The 26,746-nt window shown below is 45.1% G+C and overlaps 1 protein-coding gene across 1 annotated transcript; it reads left to right on the top strand.

Annotated features, from left to right (window-relative positions):
• Positions 1-1,283: 1,283 nt before the first annotated feature.
• Positions 1,284-24,063, top strand: si:ch211-114c12.2 (uncharacterized protein LOC336578 homolog). The gene is given in 10 exon segments (XM_042708371.1): positions 1,284-1,532; positions 2,886-2,950; positions 10,441-11,382; positions 12,279-12,537; positions 12,540-13,054; positions 14,792-14,879; positions 16,566-17,026; positions 17,585-17,648; positions 22,443-22,579; positions 23,064-24,063. Coding segments are annotated over 8 exon segments (2,496 nt in total). The 5' UTR covers positions 1,284-1,532; positions 2,886-2,909; the 3' UTR covers positions 22,569-22,579; positions 23,064-24,063.
• The last annotated feature ends 2,683 nt before the right edge of the window (positions 24,064-26,746 follow it).

Here is a 26,746-nt window from a genome sequence, read left to right as displayed (position 1 = left end):
CTGTACTGTGAGTATCCCACTCTTCAACAAAGAGGCATATTGAACTAATGTTACGTTTCAAATGCTTTATTTATTTATTTATTTATTTCTGCTTTTGTTAATTTATCAACCTATCCTTGTGGAATAGTGGAATATTTTTTTGTTAACTTCTCAGCTTAAGTGGATTATTATTTAACCTTTACATTATTTGTTGAACCATGGTATTCATAAAAAAAAAAACTACAGGATAGTAAGAGCTGAACTGTTGCTTCATTTATCCAATTTCCACTACCATGGAAAAAGTGGGCCGGTCTTGGGCCTGAAATTCCCGGGCTGAAAAGTGGCCCCACTCCGGCCCTGATCCTCACCAACTGCATCTCAGTCTGGTATGTCGGCTGCTCTGTTGCGGACCGCAAAACACTCCAGAGGGTAGTGAAAACTGCCCAAAGCATCACTGGTTCCCCACTCCCCACCATCGAGGCTGTCCAGCGCAAAAGATGTCTGCGGAAGGCGCGCAGCATCGAGAAGGACAGCTCCCATCCCTCAGGGAGGCGCTACAGGGCCCTCCGTTCCCGGACCAGCAGGCTCAGGAACAGCTTCTTCCCTGCGGCTGTCACCCTGCTGAACTCTGCACCACGATGATAGCCCCATAGACATATATACACACACACACACACACACACACACACACATATATATATATATATATAGACATGTATATATGTCTATGGATAGCCCCCCTGGCTACCCCCTCACACTCCTTCCTACAGTGACTGTATTCCCCCCTCTACCCTGCCCTGACTGCCACACACCTCCCTCCAGCCACTGAACATTTGCACTAAAATTGTTCATTTGTATATATCTATTTATTTAAAATTGTTGTCCATATCCATATTCATTGTATTTATATCTTATCATGTCTCCTACCTCATTTATAACTTTATAACTTCTACTGCCACCTTCACCTGCACTTTATCTATATCACATTTGCACTAATCACCATTATTGCTGCTCATGTTCTTACTGTTCATACCACGTATATCTTATATCATACTGTATATATCCTATTTATCTATTTTTATATTACCACTATACATATGCACATACTGTGCACTCTTCTACTTTGCACTTCTGGTTAGACGCTAATAGCATTTTGTTGCCTCAGTACTTGTACTCTGTGCAATGACAATAAAGTTGAATCTAATCTAATTTCATTCCAATTATTATTATTGTTATCGTTTTTGTTGTTGTACAAAGTCTTTCTTTTAAACGAGCGTGAACTACACCGAAACAATTACTTTTGATGTCATTTCCGTTTCCCAGTTCCAGCTCCTCCAACGGAAAGGGTAAGATATTCTGAAAGCAAACTGATTTTTAGAGGGTTACAAGTCAGACGTAGAGGTTTCTGACGATAGCTAAAGTGAAATGTGAATGAGTCGGTCAAGTTGCTGTCGATTAAGAAGCTGAACGCCACAGCGTTGAGCTTACGGGGCTATTTGTAGCTCGTATCAGATAGCTTCACCTCTCTCGACTTGTATAAACGTGGCCCAAAGGTGAGTAGCCGTCAGCACAGTAGCCTAGCCATGCTAGCTCTAGATATCATAGCTTGTTAGCATAGTTCGGAGAGCTACGTAAACATCATTTTGAATGAAGTTTACCGTTGGTAGCATTCATAGCGTCCGAAATCCTTTTTTATAGATAGAAGCGTAAGCCTCAGTTGTGTATCGTTAGAGTCAGCCTAAAACCTTACCCTACGTTGGTCAACGTTAGCCAGGCAGTGTGCTAGTTAAAGAAGCATTATGGAGTTTTGGTCTAAAATTAGCGAGCTACCTACAAATCCATGCAAAAACATTGCAATCACTGCCAACATCCCAGTTGGCACTGTTAAAAACAAACTTGCTAACATGCTAACTCTTGGTAATGTCGCTGGCGATGTTGTGCCATGGAGGCGTTTCTTACGTTTTTCTTACATTCTGTGGTCCCAAACCGAAGCACGGAACTACATTTTGCTTAGCCTTGACGGCTAGTGGGAACCACATGTGTGTTTAGCTGTCCTTCACATGACCATACATAATTAAATTGAAAATGATACTAAGTAGTTGCCCAGAAAAACAGAACTAAAAATTGGCGAATTGTTGCATAGTATTGCTTTAAAATTAGTTAACGTTAGCACCATTATCAAGAATCCAATGTCTTCGCTAGTTTAACTTTATTTCCATCACCCAGCATAGTTTTGTAAACGGTTACGTAGATAGATTGTTAATATTGGCCGGAGCTGAATTTGTTGTTGTTGTTAAATGTCCTAGCGTTAACTAGCTCACATTAGCGCCCTCATTTCTGTTGCTGACATACTTTTGCGCTTAGCGCATCTTAGCTCGTACACTACCATTTTCCGTTTAAGCTTTAAGTACCTAACTACCCAAATGTTACCTGAATTAAAAATGTGCTTTGAAGCAATGACGATAAAAGTAAACCTAAAGATGGATGTCATGCAACCAATGTTAACATTTAAGCCAATATTCATTCGGATGTTATCTTCTGTTTCACGTCTCCTTCAGTCTTACAGACTCCCTATTTTAGTGTGTGCTACTCGTGTTATTCATTGGGTGTTGGGATAGATAACATCATTTCCATTTTTAATTAGTATAGTTATGATGATGAAGGCTGGGAGCTCATGAGCATCTCGCTGCTAAGCCTGGTCTCTAGGGTTGAATGTTCTTCATAGCCTGTTGGTAAGAATGCTGTCATCTGGAGTGACTTAACTGATAGAAATGCCCCTTTTCACTTAATATGTGTGGTTACTATGGTTACTTACCTGCAATGTTGTAAGTGGTGAAGCCAAATTGTGTGTATGTGTGTTTTAATTGTCCCGTCCCGTCCCCCCCCTCAAATGTGTGTTTCTCTAGAGAGCCCATATCTGAAGCTGAGACATGGTGAGACCCCGCTCTGGATCCCCGAGGGTGAAACACAGGTTTGGACTCTCTTCAGCACTCTCTCTTCTACTCTCTCTCTCTCTCTCTTTCTTTCTTTCTTTCTTTCTTTCTTTCTTTCTTTCTTCCTTTCTCTCTCTCTCTCTCTCTCTCTTCAACACTCTCTCTTCTACTCTCTCTTTCTCTCTCCTACTCTCTCTCTCTTTCTTTCTCTCTCTCTCTCTCTCTCTCTCTCTCTCTTCTACTCTCTCTCTCTCTCTCCCCCCCTCCTACGCTCTCTCTCTCTCTCTCTCTCTAACACTGGGGTATGACCCTTACCTTAGGCACCTATTTCAATTGTGGGACTCAAGGAACTATTTGTTCTATTTAGCCAATGTGAAGCATATGACCTGTTAGTTGACCAAAATGCTAGTCCTGGGCAATGAAACACTAGCGATACATCTCGCGATGGACACTTCCTCTATAGCAATAAGAAAACTTGGATGAAGGGTCGGATACATTTGGCTGGTTCAATGCAACTGCATCAGAAAAAGCACACAATGAATAAGCAGAGTTTGGTTGTATGATTCTGCTATACGCAATACATTGCAAGACGGTCATCTACAATAATTTAATTAAATTTTATTAAACAAGCGCCAAAATAATTAAATTGTCTCAAAGCGCTTTACAGAGCCCAGAGGCTTAACCCCTTTAGAGCAGTGGTTCTCAAAGTGGGGGGCGCGAACACTCTCCGGGGGGGGGCGCGCGATGTCACAGACGGAGAAAAAAAAAACGACCGCCGACCTCTCACTGGTTAGTGAAAGCTCCCTCAGAGGCAAAATGCAAGGGGCTGGACTGACCAAACAAATCAAATACTGTTTTGCTCCTGATCCACCAATCAAAACGGAGATCATTTGAACGCGAGTTGCACCTACCCTTCCGAGTATAAAAAAAAAACGCAGGCATGGTAAGCGCTCACCCTGGGACGACACTCTGCAGAGTTTGTTCGATTTCTCTTGTTTCCTCTATCATTCAGATATTCATTGATGTTGAAATTAGCACTGTATTTACTTCACACACATTGTATCAGCAAACAAACACAACTATGGACAAGTTTCTGATTCGTAAAAGTCAGAAAGAGTCTGCAGTGTCTAGAGGCATCTTATGTAGTTGCTCATAGAATTGCTAAGCTTGGCAAACCCCATACAATTGCCGAAACACTGATTTGTAGAATAATGATAGAGCGTGCAGCTGCTAAACAGCGCAATACCTATGTCAAATGACACTGCATAACGCCGAATATCATAGACATATACAGATAAAGATATCTATATATGTCTATGCCGAATATCAGAAATCAGTTTGGGTCCTATTTCAAAGAGGACTACCGTTCATTCGCCTGAGTTCGGGATCCATTTCTCTGTCAATAGACATGAAAGAGCAGCTGAAGAGTGATGGTAGACTTAAGCATCTCCCCTCTTTCTCATTCTGGGTAGCAATGATCAGTTTTGCAACGTAGCCTTAAAAATGCTCCTCCTTTTCGCGTCGACATATTTGTGCGAGGCAGGCTTTTCAAGACTGACTGCGCTCAAAACGAAATACCGCAACCGCGCACAGATCGAGGATGACCTGAGGATATGTTTGTCAAACATTGACCCAAGATTTGAGGACCTTTGCAGTGCAAAGCAGGCTCATGTCTCACATTGACAGACCTGTAGGATTTTTTTTTGTAAAGATCACAAGAGGCGCATAATAATAACAGTATCCTAATGATAGTAATAATAACACTTATTATTATTATGATACTTATAATAATACAATAATAATAATAATAATTGGTCGATAATTAATTATTATTAATTACTAACTACTCCTAACCAGCTTTGGGGGGGGGGGGGGGAGCTTGCAAAAGTTTGAGAACCCACCTTGAACCCCTGCTTTAGAGCAAGCACAAAGGCAACCGAAACCATGCTAGCATACATGTGGTAAATGTACACAATACATACAAACATAACATGGTATATATATATGATTCATACAAAATTGAGAGTGGTTAGAGAGCATCCATGTACTGTAGAACAGCTTATTGGGTATACAGTGTGTGTGTGTAGAACAGCTTATTGGGTATACAGTGTGTGTGTGTGTGTGTGTAGAACAGCTTATTGGGTATACAGTGTGTGTGTGTGTGTGGAACAGCTTATTGGGTATACAGTGTGTGTGTGTAAAACAGCTTATTGGGTATACAGTGTGTGTGGAACAGCTTATTGGGTATACAGTGTGTGCGTGTGTGTGTGTAGAACAGCTTATTGGGTATACAGTGTGTGTGTAGAACAGCATATTGGGTATACAGTGTGTGTGTGTGTGTGTGTGTGTGTGTGTGTGTGTGTGTGTGTGTGTAAAACAGCGTATTGGGTATTAGGGGTGGGAATCTCTTGGCACCTCACGATTCGATTCCGATTCAGAGGTCAACGATTCGATTCTAAACCGATTCTCGATTCTAAACCAATTCTCGATTCTAAACCGATTATCGATTATCGATGCATCTCAATTTTTAAAACATTTGAGTTTGCTACTTAGAGTCTCAAATCACTTCCTACTTTGTGTTTGATAAATCAACAGATCTATTTTTTTATTAGAGAAAAAGTTTTTCCTTGTCACAATTATGACTTTCTATGAACAATGCAATAATCGATGCAGCTTGCATTTCAACACAAAATGAATGTGTAAAAAAAAAAAAAAAAAAATATATTAATTTTTTTTTTTTAAAATTTTTTAATTAAAAATCGATTATGAACTTTTCTGAATCGAGACAGAATCGTTCTAAAGAGAATCGAGAGAAATCGAAAAATCGATTTTTTCCCCCACCCCTATTGGGTATACAGTGTGTGTGTGTGTGTGTGTGTAAAACAGCTTATTGGGTATACAGTGTGTGTGGAACAGCTTATTGGGTATACAGTGTGTGTGAAACAGCTTAGTGGGTATAAAGTGTGCTCGTAAGGTTGCTATTTCGAGGTTAAGTAGAGTAATGGAACAAAACGATGTTGATGGTTGCAATTATGTGCATTGCAGGTAAATGCTAGCACAGAGTATGGGGTTGTATAGATCACAATGTCTGTTTAGCTAAAGACAAATACCTCTAAAAAGACAAAATGGGCCAGTGATCAGTGGTAGAGGTGGAACATCTTGGTATTGTCTGATCTTTTCAGCTATGGAAGTAGTCGACACCAAGACAGCGTTTGGGCTTGGGTTAGTAGTCGACATCTCTTGGGATAGTAGTCGACACCTCTTGGGTTAGTAGTCGACACCTCTTGGGTTAGTAGTCGACACCAAGACACCTCTTGGGTTAGTAGTCGACACCTCTTGGGTTAGTAGTCGACACCAAGACAGCAGCTCTTGGGTTAGTAGTCGACGCTCTTGGGTTAGTAGTCGACACCTCTTGGGTTAGTAGTCGACACCTCTTGGGTTAGTAGTCGACACCTCTTGGGTTAGTAGTCGACATCTCTTGGGTTAGTAGTCGACACCAAGACAGCACCTCTTGGGTTAGTAGTCGACACCTCTTGGGTTAGTAGTCGACACCTCTTGGGTTAGTAGTCGACACCAAGACAGCAGCTCTTGGGTTAGTAGTCGACACCTCTTGGGTTAGTAGTCGACACCAAGACAGCAGCTCTTGGGTTAGTAGTCGACACCTCTTGGGTTAGTAGTCGAGACGCTCTTGGGTTAGTAGTCGACACCTCTTGGGTTAGTAGTCGACACCTCTTGGGTTAGTAGTCGACATCTCTTGGGTTAGTAGTCGACACCAAGACAGCAGCTCTTGGGTTAGTAGTCGACGCTCTTGGGTTAGTAGTCGACGCTCTTGGGTTAGTAGTCGACACCTCTTGGGTTAGTAGTCGACACCTCTTGGGTTAGTAGTCGACACCAAGACAGCAGCTCTTGGGTTAGTAGTCGACACCTCTTGGGTTAGTAGTCGACACCTCTTGGGTTAGTAGTCGACACCAAGACACCTCTTGGGTTAGTAGTCGACACCTCTTGGGTTAGTAGTCGACACCAAGACAGCAGCTCTTGGGTTAGTAGTCGACAGCTCTTGGGTTAGTAGTCGACACCAAGACAGCACCTCTTGGGTTAGTAGTCGACACCTCTTGGGTTAGTAGTCGACACCAAGACAGCAGCTCTTGGGTTAGTAGTCGACACCTCTTGGGTTAGTAGTCGACACCTCTTGGGTTAGTAGTCGACACCAAGACAGCAGCTCTTGGGTTAGTAGTCGACACCTCTTGGGTTAGTAGTCGACACCTCTTGGGTTAGTAGTCGACACCAAGACACCTCTTGGGTTAGTAGTCGACACCTCTTGGGTTAGTAGTCGACACCTCTTCAGGGTTTTTCCTGCATAGAGAAAATTTGGGCGCGCGCCTAAGCCGTTTTCCCGAGCGCCTACAACAAATCGCGAGCGCCTAAGGCAAAAAAAAAAAGTCCGCGATAAAAAAATAAATAAAAAAAAAGCTGTCATTCATGGCGCAATTCAGCTTAATAGTGTTTTGAGCCCTCACCGTCGACTTCAAGGGCGCATCCCACCTCCCACCCCCTGAGCCAATCATTGAACAGAGGCTGCTCCAAGCTTGCCAGTTTAGAGAAGACGTTGGTTTGGATTTGAGCAAGCAACTTAATGTAGCTAGCTTTTAGCTGTTTTAAACCAAGGGACTTTACTTCAAAAATGTTGTTTTCAACCTGCTTACAAATCTGGTTAAAACAACTAGTGATGGTGTTTCAGAATAATATTAATGCCATATACAATAACTGACTTTGTTAACACTACTAACTAATGTTAGCTGTCTTAATTATTTAGCGCAATGCTAGCATGCATCTACCGTAATTCGATATTTAACCAAGGTAGCCTATTATAGCTACTGCAAAATATTGATCGCGACCTGTTTACAAATCTGGTTAAAAAGATAAAGGTGAGCTGTTATTTATAGATATATAGAATCTATTTTATAGATTTATCATGCATCTAATGGCTTACAGCTACCTGTAAAGCATCTAAACGTACAGAGTAAGGGAGGTTGACTGCTAAATACAGTACATTAAGGCAGCCACCAGTCTTTGGATAGCTCTCATAAGTGAGTTATTGTATATGGCATTAATATTCTAACCATCACACATAGGATATATAGGTACACAAACACACTGCTTAAATAAAACACTAAGCCTACTATCAAAGTATTTTTTTAAGATATTGTAGGCAACTGCTAGCTAGCTAGATAATGTCAGCAACTGCTAGCTAGCTGCTTGCTCAAATTCAAACCAATGTCTTCTCTAAACTGGCAAGCTAGGAGCAGCCTCTGTTCAATGATTGGCAATTCATCACGCGTGCAATGCATGTAAGCGAATATGGTCTCAATAGTATGTTTCAAGTATAGGCTACAGCCGAAACCTCGTTATGTTTTGATCAATAGTAATCGAGTTGAAAAGCGTGTCTTCTTGTCTGAACAATACGCAACTGTGAGGTGCGCGAATGGACAGAGCATCCTGACTTCATCAGTCGGCGCTGATTTTGAGCATAACATTCTATTTTCAGTATTCATGGCTTTCAATGTATTAAAATATCTGTTATGTTGAGGACATACACAGGTGTAGGCTATAATTTGATTTGTCTACCCGTTTGAACGAGTACCAGTAGACCGCGGGGCCTCGGAAGAGGCAGACAACCGCATTGGTTTATCAATGAAAGCTCAGCTCGTTCGGAGGAGAGCGGATATATTTGTATTGCATCTCGAATATACCGTAATAATATTAATATTATCATTGATAAACCGGTGCGGTTGTAAACTGTCGTTCCGCTGCGAGGGCCAGCCCGACGTGCACGAATACACCTGTACAAATGCAAATGAAATGTCCACTCAAAATGCTGACAAAAGTTTGATTTCCAACGCAGCCTCCATTGGTGGGCCAATAGAAGTTAAACACACTATTAAACATATTTGTGGACAGTTTTAATAATAAAACAAAAAGAATGGTATGTAGGTTTGTATAATAAAAATGAATAGTAATAATAGATAAACTTGAATTTCATAATTTGTGTGTTACATTTCTGACCACTGGTTAGTTCTAGATTTTATTGATATACATTTCAGTAGTTTGCATATGTAGAGGTAAACCTTGATAATCTTTGAACCATACATGATAGCACCATGGGGCTTGGACTACTGTCAATCTATTAGCCTATCTATTTTAATCTAAAGTGTAAGCAAAATGATTTCCTGAAGCATATCCTCCATTATTTATGAAATGGTAACATGTAAGCTAATAAGGTGACATGGTAAAACAGACTGTGCGCGCGTAGCGCGCAATTTTTTTTTTGAGCACCGAAGACCCATTTTGACCCAGGAAAAACCCTGCTCTTGGGTTAGTAGTCGACACCAAGACAGCAGCTCTTGGGTTAGTAGTCGACACCTCTTGGGTTAGTAGTCGACACCAAGACAGCACCTCTTGGGTTAGTAGTCGACACCTCTTGGGTTAGTAGTCGACACCTCTTGGGTTAGTAGTCGACGCTCTTGGGTTAGTAGTCGACGCTCTTGGGTTAGTAGTCGACACCTCTTGGGTTAGTAGTCGATACCAAGACAGCAGCTCTTGGGTTAGTAGTCGACGCTCTTGGGTTAGTAGTCGACACCTCTTGGGTTAGTAGTCGACATCTCTTGGGTTAGTAGTCGACACCAAGACAGCAGCTCTTGGGTTAGTAGTCGACGCTCTTGGGTTAGTAGTCGACGCTCTTGGGTTAGTAGTCGACGCTCTTGGGTTAGTAGTCGACACCTCTTGGGTTAGTAGTCGACACCTCTTGGGTTAGTAGTCGACATCTCTTGGGTTAGTAGTCGACACCTCTTGGGTTAGTAGTCGACAGGTCTTGGGTTAGTAGTCGACAGCTCTTGGGTTAGTAGTCGACATCTCTTGGGTTAGTAGTCGACACCAAGACAGCAGCTCTTGGGTTAGTAGTCGACGCTCTTGGGTTAGTAGTCGACACCTCTTGGGTTAGTAGTCGACACCGAGACAGCAGCTCTTGGGTTAGTAGTCGACATCTCTTGGGTTAGTAGCCGACATCTCTTGGGTTAGTAGTCGACACCGAGACACCCGACAGCTCTTGGAAGTGCAGATTTTGTCCTCTTTGGTGTGTGTGCAGTGGAATGGTGTGTGCACATTATTATTATTTAAAAACATGTTCACGTCATATCAACTAGCTGTACATCTAATATTGTCTGTAAAAAATTGTGATGGGTGTTTTTGGCTGTATCGCTCCAACCCTACAGAGTGCTGTAAAGCTCTTGTCCTTTTGTTGAAGTCTGTAGCCTTACTTTGAGTATTTATTCTGAATCAAGTAAGTTTGCACAAACAAGGAATTTGACTTGGTAAAGTGACTCTCAGTGTGCTTACACAAAATATACAACACAATACAAACAAACAAACAAACAAACAAACAAAATTCTGATGTATTATGATTGTGTGTGTATAGATACTCTACTGTCCTGTGTGTGTAATTCTGATGTATTATGATTGTGTTTTTCATTAGGTCCTACACGAGTGACTACGGTTCTCAAAATGGCGGAGAACATCCTCGGGCGTTCCACAGTGGCAGAGGGGGTGGTGGTCCTGGCAAGGCCCCTCCCGGCTGGAGAGAGGCCCACAACAACAGGGGCCGCAAGGCTCCCTACCCCGACAGACCCCGGTCAGTGCCATGGCAACAGAAGAGCCCCCAGGCCCGAGACCATGGACCACCGTCTCCCTGGCAGTCCAAGAGTCAGGAGAACTACCTGGGCTATGCCTCCTCCTCCCAGCCCTCAGATGCCCACCGTCGCTATGGAGACCCAGCCCCCCCCAGACCAGGCCTAGCCCAGTGCAGACCGTCACCTCATGACCCTAGCCTAGCCCAGCGCAGACCTTCACCCCATGACCCTAGCCTAGCCCAGCGCAGACCGTCACCCCATGACCCTAGCCTGGCCCGATCACACCACAGTAGGCAGTATGACGGAGGACCTCGTGGATTTCAGTCCCGTCCCCAGAATCCCGACCACCGGAGCCACAACAAGCAGGTTTATCCCCAGCCCCCCCCCCACCACAGGAGTCCCTTCCGCACCCCCAGACAGGAGGAGCAGCGTCCCTGGGGCAGCAGGTCCCAGTCTCCCAGTTGTCCCTCCCGGCGGCCTCTGCCCAAACACCAGCACATCATGACCCAGGCTGGGGACCGAGGCCGTGGCCGGGGTGGCCGGGGTCGAGGGGGCGGTGGCGGAGTTTCTGGAAATGGTTGTGGAAGGCAGGCTTTCTGGGGGGGGGATAGAGGGCCAGCAGACAGGGGTAACCCCCCCTATCCCAGCCCGCGAGGTCAGCACCACCACCCTCAGCCCCGGAATGGCGAGGGTCGTTGTCCCCCCTCCAACTCCCCCTTGAGAAAAGAGCGGGAGTTTCACAGCCGAGAGAGGTACCAAGAGAGTCCTCAAGTTGTGTTGCAAGCTGGGTAAACAAAGCAATAAACAAACAAACAAAGGTTTGGGTAAACAAAGCAATTCCACATTAAGGGGACGCAGTTCTCAAGCTTGTGTCAAAAAAGGGTGTTAATGAATAAAGAGTGGAGACAGTGTGGAAGAAAGTGGGAGGTGCTTAAAATGTACAAAATATTCACTCACTGTGCGGGAAGTGGACAAATATAAAAGTTCCATCAAACATAGTCATGCCTTTTGCTGAGGTGTATATTCTCCCCGTTCTAAGCTATTCTTCAAGAAGATGAGATGATTACCCCTCCAAGTGGAGCAGTTCATGGCACACATAAACAAAAACAGAAAGAAAAAAAAAAGGATGGCCTTTTGCTGCAGTCATTTGATGTTAGGATTCTTTCAGGAAATGGAGGAGAACAGTTTTGAAGCTTTACGCTAGTTTAACATAAGAGATGGTTTACTATTCACCTAACGTCATGCTAAACCCGTAAACCCAGTGTTTGGAAGTCAGACTGGACCTCAACCTCTGTATTGTTTTTTTAAAGATTTATTTTTGGGCTTTTTGGCCTTTAATCGATAGTCTTAGTGAAAAGAGTGGGACAGGAAATGAGAGGGAGAAGAGGCGGGGAAGTGGACAGGAGAAATGACATCAGGCCCGGAATCGAACCTGTGTCCTCCATGGGCATCAAGCCCGAATGTGGTCGGGGCTACTGGTTGCGCCGCAGTGCCCCCCCCCCCCCCCCCCCCCCCCCCCCCCCCCGACCTCTTGTATTGTTGATACCCTAACGTCATGCTAAACCAGTAAACCAGTGGTCAAGTTTGGAAGTCAGACTGGGCCCCAACCTCTGTATTGTCCTTTGACCTCTGACCTTTGGTCCCCATTCACTGATTGATTGTTTTGTTTGTAACGGATGTGCAGGTGGTCTTCATCCACTGAGAGGGACCATGGCAACGAGAGGAGGAGGAGCAGCAGAGAGAGGATGGAGCGGATGGGCGGGCCGAGTCGCCATGGTAACGAACCAGAGCAGCACTGGCCACCGCCCAGCCCTTCTCAGCAGTACAGGCCCCCCCCCCACACCCTCCCTCCTCCTCGTGGAAAGCTGGCCCCCCTCCTCCTGGACCCCACTCGTCGTCAGAGGCATCGCCGCCAGCACGGAGATTCCAGAGATTCCACCACACCCTGAAAGGCACCGACCGAGGAGGCAGTTCTGGCTACAAGTGGAAGTTTCCAGAAATGCTGGAACAGCCACGCCCGCACCCCCCGCCTCTTTTCAAGCATTTTCAGAGGGAGGCATCACTGGCCCCTCCTCCCAGAGGCTTCGGGGGGCGTGGTTTGTCTTTACGTGACAAGAGCCGTCTGCTGAAAAACCGGAAATTCCGCGAGGACTCTGTGGCCAGATTCAAGACGACGCTGCCCCCTCCCCCTGCTGCCCCCCAGCAGCAGCCCCGTATGGCCCACAGGCCGCCGGCCCACCCTGACCGGTCGCTCAACCCCCGCCACCACCAGGCAGCAGCAGGGCATCATGTTGCCGCCGCCGCCTCAGCCAGGAAGTTGCCCAAAAGGTCAAGCTCTTCAAGGAAAGCCGGCTTGGACGACAGCCCTGAACCTGTGAACCCTGCTGTGTCTGAAGGCGATCAAGATCAAGAGCACAAGTCGCCCCAATACCGGCGGCGACCCTCCAGCAGCCGGCACAGGTATGGTATCCCTCACCCCACCCTCCTCCTCCTCCAAAACAGCAAACAGACCACCACACCTTTGGCCTTGTTCCAAATCCTACCAATGGCCAGGTCATGCTTATAGGCTCCTGTTCTGCTGTTTGAATCTAACTGCCTGTCCGTGGCAAACTGCTGCTGCTGTTAATTGTCAGAGACGTCACTGTGTACAGCAACAAGAGGCTGATGAAGTGGAATGCAATTTTATTTTTTTGTAAGCGATAAGTGGTGTTGCACGGTGATTACCACCAGTGGCTTTTGAAGATGGAGAGGGAGGACCGGTTTCCCCTGACAGAAGAAGTTGGCCCACGTCTTTTAGCTTCGTTACCAGGGTAACCTGCAGACTACATCCAGGAATACCTACTGGCGGCCCGTCACCAGCGACTAGAATGATCTGATTGGTTCTGCCTGTTCACATGCTACTGAACCCCTCAGCGACTAGAACGATCTGATTGGTTCTTGCCTGTTCACATGCTACTGAACCCCTCAGCGACTAGAATGATCTGATTGGTTCGGCCTGTTCACGATCTGATTGGTTCTGCCTGTTCACATGCCACTGAACCCCTCAGCGACTAGAAATGATCTGATTGGTTCCGCCTGTTCACATGCTACTGACCGCCCCCAGGTGACGGCACAAGCTCAAAAGATCTTTTTTTGTACCTGTGTGACAAAAGGGGCTGGAATTTGGTGACACCAATGTCACTTGTTCAGTTGTGCCTTTAATGTTCCTCTGGCATGTTTCTGTGTTTCCTGTATGTCATGTGATCAGAGGATCAAACTCCTCACCGGTTGCCCCGACAACCCCCAACATAGTCAGCGCTTGGGAGGACACACAGACTGAGTTTTGTCTCAATCATCTGCACTCGAAACAAGTTCAAGAAGAGCCTTTGGCCCATATTGAACTCTACAGCTGTTCAAGAAGAGCCTTTGGCCTATATTGAGCTCTACAGCTGTTCCAAGAAGAGCCTTTGGCCTACATTCTATGCTCTATCCTATATTGAGCTCTACAGCTTTTCAAGAAGAGCCTTTGGCCTATATTGAGCTCTACAGCTGTTCCAAGAAGAGCCTTTGGCCTACATTCTATGCTCTATCCTATATTGAACTCTACAGCTGTTCAAGAAGAGCCTTTGGCCTATATTCTATATACTCCTCTACAGCTGGAAAAACTCTTCTTTCATCAAGTCCAGAATTGTGGGCATTCATTAGAAGTACCCAAGAAGACCTGACCGTGAAGTTCCCTTTGCCATGGTAATATAACTGAACAGCTGGAATTTGAAAATGGAAAAAGGCCTTTGTGCGAGATGATGGTTCTTAATGTCTTCCACTCAATATGTTATCTGATCAAATTCTAACTCACTTGGCTCAGAGGTTCTGCAGTAAACCAGGACCGATCCTCACAGTCGTTAACAATCGACACTTATTACGCTGATCGACGCCTCAGTAAACCAGGACAGATCCCCCACAGTCGTTAACAATCGACACTTATTACGCTAATCGACGCGTCCAGTAGATCTGCCTGGCTGTTTGCAGATGGTGGTTCGGTGGTGTGATATTGAGCACTGTAGGTCATGAACTGTTGAAACAATTGATTACCAAGACCCAAGTCTCTTCCGGTCCTCTGATATTCTCTGAATGGGATAGATGAATAGAACATGTGACCCACCAGGTCCCTTCTTTTTGTGCCAAGTTGGCTGTGGAGCATGATCCCTTCTTTTTTAGAACCGGGGAGTCCCTTTGCGTTAAATTACCTGTTAAGAGTTCTGTATCCGAAGAGCCTGCGAAGAATGAGGAGTTACACACACCTTGGGTGCATACGCCACCAGATCTGGTCCCCCCCCCCCCCAACATTTTCTGATTCGATCCTTTTTCCTACCCAAGCAGTTGTGACACAGTTTGGATTATGGGGGTCCTTGTTTGACCCTAGGAAGGAAAGAGCGAGCAAAAGTTGCTCTTGCAAAATGGCATGCTCGTAAATTGTCTCTCTACCAAGCAGTCCATCTCTAAGAAGCCACTGAGATCAAAGATGGGAGTCTGTTCTGGGAGTCTGATCAAGACCCAAAAGTTTGCCCATAATCTAGACTAAAAACATGGAAACATGCTACGGAGTTAACTTGATATTGGTGGAAACAAAATGAGTTTGAATTAACTGAAGACCTTAATAAAGCTGAAGTTAATACCGACAGATAACTGTGTGTGGAGGTGTGAGGTGTGACACGGGAAGATAATAACGTCCAGACTCTCAGAGGAGGATGAGCAAATCAGGATGTCGGTAACTTTTACTATGCTGGTGTGTGACGTAAACATTTTCCCATGCTGGTGTGTGACGTAAACCTTTCCCATGCTGGTCTGTGACGTACTCCCCTGATGAGTCCCCCTTAACTCATGGCATGCTCCACAATAACAAACAAACAAACAAGGCTGACTTAAGTCAGTTCTTTTATTGCCACAAGCGGCACACTGCAACACACACGTGTATTTTACAGAGGCGTCACAGCTTCTCAGCGCCCGGGGACCAAGTGAACCGTCCGTCTCGGTCACGGACGGACAGGAGAATGTTCTGTTTTTGCAATAACTTGCTGGCTTATTGGTCTTCGGTACGATGTGTGGACAGACTCCCATTGTCAGCCAGGATTTGATGGTCCTTTTAACGTGTGGTTGCTGAAAGCTGAAGTCATGAAATGTCTCAAGTCCATTTTCAGCTGGAGATTGATTCATGATTTAATTCAGTGAAATGGTTCCATACAACCAACAAAACACACCTACAAGCATGGATGTTTGCGTTTTGAAGTACCCCTTGCAATGTGGAGCTTAGCCAAAGAGATGAGAGGATTAAAGTTTGGATGAAGTTTTTTGGCTTCAAAGCCTACACAGCCTTTCTAGAGGGAAAAGACACAATTGAACGGGACAGATAAGAATACTTTGCAACCAGCTCTCAACCCCCCCCCCCCCCCAATGAAGCTTGAAAACTGACAAGATGTTTTTCCTGGAGAAAGGGATTGGTTGAGTTCGTCTACCTTGTCTACATTTTTTTGCAAGACCCAGAGGTTATTCCCAAAAACACACAACCTTTGACAGGGTTCCCCCTCCCCCCCTATGATGTACAGGTCATAATGATTCAGAGCTTGGGAGTTTTTTGGTGTAAGTATATGTTAAGTATATGCGAAGAACTGCTGCTGTCATTGGTTGTCCTTTTAAGTGTTCGAGTTTTTAGTCTTTGTGTCAGAGTGGTTAGTGTTTATTGTCGGAGAGTGTTTAGTGGTAGGGACAGAGAGTGTTTAGTGTTAGAGAGTGTTTAATGGTAGTGTCGGAGAGTGTATATTGTCAGATAGTGTTTAGTTTAATGTTTAGTGTCAAAAACTGTTTAAAAGACAAAACGCCATACAGAATGTGTGTGTGTGTGTGTGTGGTGTTTCCGCATAAGTTGACAGCTGTCCACAGTATAGCCTGGAAAGGAAAATAATTTGCTAGTTTAAAGCTTTAGAAATTACAATAGAAGCCCCACCCTTATCATTTCTTGCGTGGATATTTTCAAACGTTGTGCAAACTGTTGAACGTGCCAACTTCTCCATCTAAATTAAGTAATTCCGTTCCCCTTTGTTCTGCAAATGTTGCCTTTCTGTTATCTATGAAATCAGGTGGTGTTGAAGGTTTGTCTCACTGCTGGCTATTTTGTGACCTACATTTTTCTCCTGGACTCTCATATTTTCCCATCAGCCCAATCCCACTGGATCATCAGCACCTGTCACGTGATCTGGTGGTGGTATCGCAGTGGGAGGCTGGATCGCCTGAGAATGATGATGGGGATTGTGATGACGACCACGGCATGGAGGACCAGGAAGATGTTGTTAAAGAGACGTCGGTTTTCCATAGCAACCGCATTACTGGTCCACAGGAGCCGCAGGAACCTAAGGCAACCGCTTCATCGCCGCAAGAACAGAACAACCAGAACAAGAGGTGTGTGTGCTTGCCCCGTGGGATGTGGGGGGGTCGCTCTGGCCCTGTGGGATGTGGGGGGTCGCTCTGGCCCTGTGGGATGTGGGTGGTCGCTCTTGTGCTTTTTCACTGCAATAAAATGTCAATTTCATATCCTCCCAATGATGTAGTAAATAGGTAATGCCATTAATGTTTGTGTGTGTGTGTGTGTGTGTGTGTGTGTGTGTGTGTGTGTTCTGTATGTACTTGTATGTGTATACTCACAGTAATGTAGTATTGGTAATATTAATTACTACATGCCCAAGGGGAGCTATTCATTCAAATGTACGTCCTGCAAAGTCCTTATACACTTACAACTTTAATTCTCGAGAACAATGTTGAAATTTAAGTTTTCAGAGACAATAATTCTGACTGGTGTTGCATTTCCTGAAGTTGCAGATGACCTGCTGAAATATGCCCTAGGGTTAGGTTAGCCCTTGAGATCTGGACCCCAAACCCCACAACAAAAATGAAAGATGGCACGCCGTCACCAAATATGTTGCTAAAAAACAGATCATTTTTGTTTTCCGTTTCCTGCAGGCTTGTCAGACGACCGCTCATGAGCCTGAAGACCGTTAGACCTCTGAAGAAGTTTGGACAGATGGTGAGTAAAACACACTCACAATCAGTAATAAGAAGGAAACATTTTGATTTAAAATAAAAAAAGAGGCTAGCTCTGTAACATTAGCATTAGCCTAGCAGAGGGTAGCTCTGTAGCATTAGGGTTAGCCCCAACGTTAGCCTAGCAGAGAACTACTGCTCCCTAAAGGCCCTCATAACTTAATTATTTCCAAAAAGGAAACTGGAAATACAGGGTTAGGTGTTACTGTAAGGGTTAGACTCACATGGTTGTGTTGCAATGCGTTGATCCGTTATCTCAAAACAACCGCGGTGATATTTAATTACATTTACATTTAGTCATTTAGCAGACGCTTTTATCCAAAGCGACTTACAAGGATGTATACACATTTTTACATTTACACTGCACATCAGGAGCAATTAGGGGTTCAGTGTCTTGCTCAAGGACGCTTCGACAGGGAATTGAACTAACAACCTTCTGATTACTAAACGACTTCTCTACTTCCTGTACCACTGTCGCCCCTAATTGCTGTATTACAAGTTGAGAAGGCACGTAGCAAGTCCCCACCTCTAGTTAGCAGTAGCACCTAGCTATGATGATTCTATATCATTCACGTGAAAAAGCAAAACAGCTCATCGTAACAGCATCCATTGCGTCATCCGGAACTTCTGGCAGGCCGGAACAGAGGAGCTACAGGGCTACTAGACTGTGTGTGTAATTATATCTAACTGTACTGCTTCATCTTAGATTGTATTTTAAGTATTTGAAGACTACTCTGAAACTGTTCCAACTTGCCACCACCATTGGCTTCAGTTGGTTTCACTCAAATCAAGAAAGGCTACTAATTGCTGGGTTGCAGTTGAAAGACACTCCCACAGCAATCAGGTCACTTTGGCAAGGCAGAAACTGGGAGGGCCTTCAGCCGGGTGCAATCAGTGAACATGCTACTTCCATAGGGCTGTTGCTGAAGCGTCAGCGGAAGTGTCAGCCCTCGTGCTCAGCCCTTTTCGTGTGAAGACCTTTTTGGGTAAAGACGTGCAAGTCTACCTGTACAAGTCCACCGAAACAAGGTTCACAAACAAGGTAAACTTTTCATTTTGATTCTACCATAGCCATGTGTCACAGTAGCATCTCTGTTGTCACTGGTTGTCAAAAAAGATCACAGCGCAGCAGACGACAGCGCAACCTGGGTAATCTCCGCTCACTTCAACAAACCTCTTCGGCTGTAACCTCTTTTCTGTTGGCCTGTGGAACTGTCAGTCTGCAGTCAGGAAAGCTGATTTCATCTCAGGTTATGCCAACCACCTCTCCCTAGGGCTCTTAGCTCTCACGGAGACATGGATCACACCTGAAAACAATGCTACCCCGGCAGCACTCTCCACCAACTATGCCTTCTCCCATACTCCCCGGCCATCTGGTCGTGGAGGTGGGACGGGGCTGCTGATTTCAGACAACTGGAAATTCACTCCACTGCTGCCTTCAAACAGGTATGCCTCCTTTGAATATCATGCAATTATGGTAACTGCTCCTGTTAAAACTTATGTGATTGTTATCTACCGTCCACCAGGACAACAGGGTGATTTCGTCCATGAGCTGGACACCCTGCTGTCATCCATCCCTGAGCAGGAGTGTCCAACACTCATCCTTGGCGACATGAACATCCACCTAGACAATCCCAACTCAGCTGACTTTCGAACCCTGGTTCACTCGTTCGACCTACAACAGGTCCCCACTCCTCCAACTCACAAAGCAGGAAAAGAGCTTGACCTCATCCTTGCTCGGAACTGCACCACGGACAACCTAACGGTAACCCCTCTGCATCGCTCGGACCACTTCTTCATTCGCTTCGATGTTCGGCTCATTGAGCAACCCTCTGTCCCCCCTCCGATGGTCTCGTTCCGGCGCAACCTCCGCAACCTCTCTCCCACCCACTTTTCCTCTCTGGTTTCTTCTGCTCTTCCACCTTTATCCACTTTCTCCTCACTAGGTGTCGATGATGCCACAGAATCACTCTGCTCCACTCTGAGCTCATGCTTGGACACTTTGTGTCCACTTTCCACCAGACCTGCTCGTTCTACCCAGTCTCATTCGTGGCTGAGTGATACCCTCCGAACGCAGCGCTCCAATCTCAGAGCGGCTGAGAGAAAGTGGCACAAATCTGCAGCACTGGACGATCTTGCAAGCTACCAGACACTGCTGGCCTCCTTCTCATCCAGCATCACTGCTGCTAAGAAGACTTTTTTCAACGACAAGATCAACGGTGCAACTGACGCTCGGAAACTATTCTCCACCTTCAAAACTCTGCTCTACCCTCCTCCTCCTCCCCCAGCTACTAACCTCACTGCTGATAACTTTGCTTCCTTTTTCACAGAGAAAGTGGCAGCCATCGGGAAACAGTTCGACCAACTGTCTCCCCCCCCTAAGGGCGCAACCGTCAATGGCTCATCATTTCCTTCTTTCACCCCTCTCAGCGAGAGTGAGGTCTCCAAAATCCTAACAGGTAGCCGTCCAACTACATGCCCGCTGGACCCCATCCCATCCAATATCCTTCAAGCCATATCGCCTGCCGTCTTACCGGCAATAACACAGGTGATTAATGCTTCATTTAATTCTGGAACATTCCCCTCTTCATTTAAAGTGGCTCGGGTAACACCGCTGCTCAAGAAGCCGTCTCTCGATCCCACTCAGGTGGAAAACTATCGACCGGTCTCACTTCTCACGCTCCTATCAAAAACCATTGAGAGGGCAGCTTCCAAACAGGTCACAGAGTTCCTAGTCAAGGAACAATCTCCTCGATCCAAACCAGTCTGGATTCAAAAGTGGTCACTCCACCGAAACAGCCCTGTTGTCTGTGACAGAGGCCTTGAAAACAGCTAGAGCAGCAGCTCAATCCTCAGCTCTCGTCCTGCTTGATTTATCAGCTGCGTTTGATACAGTCAACCACCGCATCCTTCTGTCCATACTGTCAAGTATGGGCATTTCTGGCAAGGCGCACTCCTGGTTTGAATCGTACCTCACTGGGCGCTCGTTCAAGTGTCATGGCAAGGTCAGCTGTCTGTACCTCACCACCTTCCACCAGGGGTGCCCCAAGGCTCGGTGATGGGACCACTTCTCTTTGCCATTTACACCACTTCGCTGGGCCCTATCATCCGCTCGCATGGTTTTTCCTATCATTGCTATGCCGATGATACTCAACTGTTTCTGTCTTTCCCTCCTGAGGACACCACTGTCTCGGCGCGGATCTCGGACTGTCTTGCTGATATATCCACATGGATGAAAAACCACCACCTTCAGCTGAACCTGGCCAAAACGGAACTGATGGTCTTTCCAGCCAAACAGGCCATCCACCACAACATCAGCATCAATATTGACTCCTTGTCTCTTTTCCATCCAAAACAGCAAGAAACCTCGGGGTCATTATTGATGACCAACTGACTTTCACGGACCACATTGCCTCTGTCTCTAGGTCCTGCCGCTTTGCGCTATTCAACATCCGCAAAATCAGGCCGTACCTAACCCAGTATGCCACCCAGCTGCTGGTGCAAACCTTGGTGAATTCACGCCTTGATTACTGCAACGCCCTCCTGCCGGCTTGCGTGGTGAAACCACTACAAATGATCCAGAACGCGGCGGCGCGTCTGGTGTTCAACCAACCGAAGAGGGCACACGTCACCCCGCTACTCATTGACCTCCACTGGCTGCCTGTAGCTGCTCGCATTAAGTTCAAGTCACTTATGCTTGCCTACAGAGTGCTTGATGGTTCTGCTCCCACCTACCTAAATGCTCTTGTAAGGGCAAATGTTACACCCAGGATGCTGCGCTCTTCTAGTGAGCGTCGTTTGGCACTGCCGTCTGTGCAAGCACGGCAGTCCAGACTATTCTCATTTGTAGTTCCACGTTGGTGGAATGAGCTGCCCAGCACTACCAGAGCAGGGGCGTCCCTCTCTACCTTTAAGAAGCTTTTGAAGACCCAACTCTTCAGAGAGCACTTCCCGTCCTAACTGGCACTTCGACTAGTGCGTAACTTGCAATTACAGCAGTTACACTTCTGCACTCTTTCTTTCTTTTTATTTCATTTTGTTATATTTCTAATGTAAAGTAGTATTTATTTATTGTTACACCAGGTTCTATTGCTCGTAGCTTGAATATTCTCTCCCTTGTACGTCGCTTTGGACAAAAGCGTCTGCTAAATGACTAAATGTAAATGTAAATGTAAATGTAAAAACCCTATTATTGTAACTGAAAAATACGTCTGAGTGGATTTGTGAGGTGTCTGAGACGGCTATCTAATGTTAGCATGCTACTACCCACAAGGTAAACAGCTCGCTAGCGGCGTGATTGGTTTGTTGACCTGTCAATCTCACTATAAACATATCTGTTATAAAAAAAAAAAACATGCGCCAGACTCCTCCTCCGTCATTCATTGGATCAACGCATTGCAACGCACACGTCTGAGTTAAGCCTAAGGGGTTGGGGTTAGGTGTGACTGTAAGGTGGTACTGTTAGGTGTTACTGTTAGGGTTGGGGTTAGGTCTCAGTGATGGCCTGATAGCCATGTTGTGTTTGAGTAGACCCTGGGGTTGGCCTAGCCCTAACCCTGGCACAGCTCTCCACTCTCTGGACTGCTCTTCTTGCCATGCATGTCCTACAGTAACTGTGTGTGTGTGTGTGTGTGTGTGTGTGTGTGTGTGTGTAGTAGCTTAGCATAGCTTTTCTTTCCATGCATGTTCTACAGATGCATGTTAATGATTTGCTTTGTTTTTATTTGTACATTTAATTTGCTTGCCAAGTTCATTTCATTGTTCATCTTTTCAACAGGCTGTTGTGGCCACAAAGCGCAGCCAGAGCATCGTCTCCAAGTACCGCCTCATGCGTCAAAAAGCTCCGCCCACGCCCGCTCGTATCAGCCAACCCCAGCAGAGCACGAGCCACCGACGCTGGTGATCTCTCTAAAGGTGACGTTGCACTCGTCACTGATTTACTTTACTCAGAGATTGATTTCATGAAAATGTGCTGATAAAATGTTGTATTTAGTGTGTGTGCGTAGTAACTCTGGTGTGTGTGTAGTAACTCTGTGTGTGTAGTAACTGTGTGTGTGTGTAGTAACTGTGTGTGTGTGTGTGTGTGTGTGTGTGTGTGTGTGTGTAGTAACTGTGTGTGTATGTGTGTGTGTGTTGTAGTAACTGTGTGTGTGTGTGTGTAGTAACTGTGTGTGTGTGTGTAGTAACTGTGTGTGTGTGTGTAGTAACTGTGTGTGTGTGTAGTAACTGTGTGTGTGTGTGTGTGTGTGTAGTAACTGTGTGTGTGTGTGTAGTAACTCTGTGTGTGTGTGTGTGTGTAGTAACTCTGTGTGTGTGTGTGTAGTAACTGTGTGTGTGTAGTAACTGTGTGTGTGTGTAGTAACTGTGTGTAGTAACTGATTGTGTGTGTGTTGTACAGGTAGCCCGATGCGCCTCAGAAGAGATTCTTCCTGCTTGGATACGCACTTTCAGCGCTGGGGAGATTTGAAAACTACCCATTTAATAATCTTTTTTTTTTTTAAACTCTAAATTAATAAAACCTCTACGCATTTCTCATTTCTCTATGGTAGTTTATGTTGATTGTATATTCACGCACACGCACACAAATGCCCCTTAATTCTGAACTTTGGTTGTGGAAACAGTGGCAAATTTCAGACGCAATATTGAACGTGTTCAGTGTCAGCTTCGATTGCGTTTTTTCTTATTTGTGAAATGGACACGGAGAAAAGACACACACACACTTATTGGAGAAAGGTTGTTGGCTGCTAATAGCGTTCTCTTTGGTATCGGTAGGGGGCTGGTTTTATTTATTTGGTGTTTAAAGAGCATAACCGTGTTTTTTGTTATATTTCTAGCTTAGGGAAATCATTTTAACCCCAAGACTTATTTTTTGGAAACAAATTTGAGGATTGTGGTGATTTCAGTTAATTTACGTTTTAAAGTTTTGCATACAAAGTTTGTTGAATTGGTTAGTTCTTTAAAATGCCACTTTATCCCCCTTTTGTAATGTTGGGACATAAACATGGTCATATATACAGGGGTATAACAACAACAACAAAACAATGCGTTTTATAATTTATCTGGAATCATTTTTGTGCTTTTCTGCTCTAAAGGCATCATGTTTTAACTGCTGCTGGAAATGATTTATCATCACTGTTCTGTTGTATCCCTGTTTATTGTTTACTGTTTATTGTTCTCTTCATTGTCTTCCTTTTTGTCAAAAATAAAACCATGTAAAAATGATGTTGAAGTGAGAAGCATCAGAGGTTTTGTCTTTATATACAAACTAAATATATTTACACATGTATTAGTATGTTTTCAGGATTATTCATGGAAGTTGTCCTGTACTATTGTATAAAAAGCCTGGAGAAGAAGAGATGTCACCTAAAACAGATTTTGCAATAAATCATTTTGTTTTATTTTGCGGCTTGTTCTGATTTTTTCACACGCCTGTCAGAGATGGTCATCTAGATCAGTGTTTTTCACACACCCCTCAGGTGGAGATGGTCATCTAGATCAGTGTTTTTACACACCTGTCAGAGATGGTCATCTAGATCAGTGTTTTTACACACCTGTCAGAGATGGTCATCTAGATCAGTGTTTTTCACACACCGGTCAGGTGGAGATGGTCATCTAGATCAGTCTTTTTACACACCTGTCAGAGATGGTCATCTAGATCAGTGTTTTTCACACACCTGTCAGAGATGGTCATCTAGATCAGTGTTTTTACACACCTGTCAGGTGGAGATGGTCATCTAGATCAGTGTTTTTCACACACCGGTCAGGTGGAGATGGTCATCTAGATCAGTGTTTTTACACACCTGTCAGAGATGGTCATCTAGATCAGTGTTTTTCACACACCGGTCAGGTGGAGATGGTCATCTAGATCAGTGTTTTTCACACACCGGTCAGGTGGAGATGGTCATCTAGATCAGTGTTTTTCACACACCGGTCAGGTGGAGATGGTCATCTAGATCAGTGTGAAACTTTTTCAGACCAAGGACCACTTAACCAATAAAAAAAATCTCGTGGACCATCTAACTAAATAGTATATCCCCGGAACAACAGGCCTCCTACCTAGACCTGGCGCCAGACAATTGTTAGCGGCACATGATTTTCGCGGGTGGGCTCTCCTTTTTTTTACGTACCGGTAGGCTAGTTATAGACATGACAATGCGCTAGGCAAAGCATCTGGAACCCTGCTCCATGCGTGACTTGGTTATGTTACAAACTATAGTTCGCTCACAGCCTCATACTCCCATCACACACTCAGACACGCCAATGCGACACAACACAACCAATAAAGATAAGGATGCGCATACCGACCACGCGATCGCAGTAATTCACTACCAACAGTAGGCTGGCCGACTGGCATTAATGTAGCCATCCTAGTAGTCAACTTTTCATAATTAAGAGTTGTCATTATCCAACGTCACACAACACAGAATATAGTTAGCATCTTGCTGTCTCAGCGGGAGAAAAACACGCTGTTTTGAATGCAGCTCCGCGGCGGGATGATGCCCAATGCGGCTGCACCACCTCGCTGTTGCACTTTCTCCTTGTGTGTCAGAGGCTTTCTCATTTCATTTTCTTTTCATTGTCCCTGTCTTAAACCACCAATCCATGACCTTGTCAATAGATTAGGCAACTCTGTATTAGATTAGGCTACTACTGACTGTGTTCTCTTCGTTCTGAGTTGTCAAAGTCAAAGTAGCTTTATTGTCAATTACTTTGCAAGTCAAGACATACAAAGGAATCGAAAGGACGTTTCCCACTCTCCCACGGTGAAACATATAAAGTGCACAGACACAACAACAGATAAGACAAGACATGTCCTACATACGTATAGATATACATATAGATATAAACATACAGATACACGTACAGCAGCATAAGTTTTCTTTCAAGTGAGGTTATGGTAGTGCAAAAAAGGCAATTTGGTAATGGCAACAAAAAAAGACATCCTGTAAGATGTATTTGTTACATTAGCAGTGCAAGTATAACAGTAAGTGGTTATGGTGAACGTAAGTGATAAAAGTGCAAGAGACAGTTTTGTTGCAGAGTCCTGAGTTCTTTTAGGGGGGGGGGGGGATTTCAGCCTCATGTCAGACTGACCGATATGGCTGGGGGGAGTGAGGGGAGAGAATTTAGCTTCCTGACAGCTTGGTGTATGAAGCTATTTCTGAGTCTGGTGGTGCGGCAACGGAGGCTCCTATACCTTCTTCCAGAGGGAAGGAGGCTGAACAGACTGTGTGCGGGGTGGCTGCTGTCACTCGCAATCGAGGTAGCTTTCCGGGTGAGGCGGGTGGTGTATATGTCTTGCAAGGAAGGGAGTGGGGCACCAATGATCTTACCAGCTGTGTTCACTATGCGTTGCAGTGCTTTCCTGCTGTGTTCAGTGCAGCTACTGCCCCACACAGTGTATGTTAGAAATGTAGCAATAATTTACGTTTGGCCGTCGCGGACCATTACGGGGGACTGGCGGACCACACTTTGAGAACGACTGATCTAGATCAGTGTTTTTCACACACAGGGATGCAAACACATGTATGGTCAAAAAAGAGAGGTAATTGAAGCCCTCGCCCCGCGGCAAATATCCATATACTTACATTGCCACCAACCCCCCGACATCCCCGGCCCACCCCTATAGGCACATAGAGTAAAATGAAATTCTGAAAATTCTTCTTCCTGGCCACCTCCTGCAACGTATGCAGGGCCTTCCGTCTGGCTGCATTCATTTTCTTAACATGTTTGAGACGTGTCTGCCTCTCTTTGGCCAGAGCAGTAGTCTTGGCCTTCTCTGCACTTTCACATGTAGCACTGCAGCCATACTCCGAGCTGGATATTTCCCCACACTCATGACATGGGCCCACCACTTCACAATGCAGTCCCCCCAGGATTTCGCTGTCCTTTTTTGTGATAGTTGCGGCCTAAAATTTCTGATTTCGCGGGAGCTTTTCCAAAAAGTTGTGGTATTTTTTAGGTGTTTGTTGCGATGCAATTGCGGGAGCAAGTGGAAGTTGCGATAGAGTTGCGAATTTCCTTGTAATTATAATTGAGTTATTTGTTGAAAAATAAGTTATTAATAAACAAACATTCATT

This window comes from Clupea harengus, chromosome 8 (assembly GCF_900700415.2).
Source record: "Clupea harengus chromosome 8, Ch_v2.0.2, whole genome shotgun sequence".
Classification (NCBI taxonomy): Eukaryota; Metazoa; Chordata; class Actinopteri; order Clupeiformes; family Clupeidae; genus Clupea; species Clupea harengus.
This window is presented reverse-complemented; position numbering and strand designations above follow the sequence as displayed.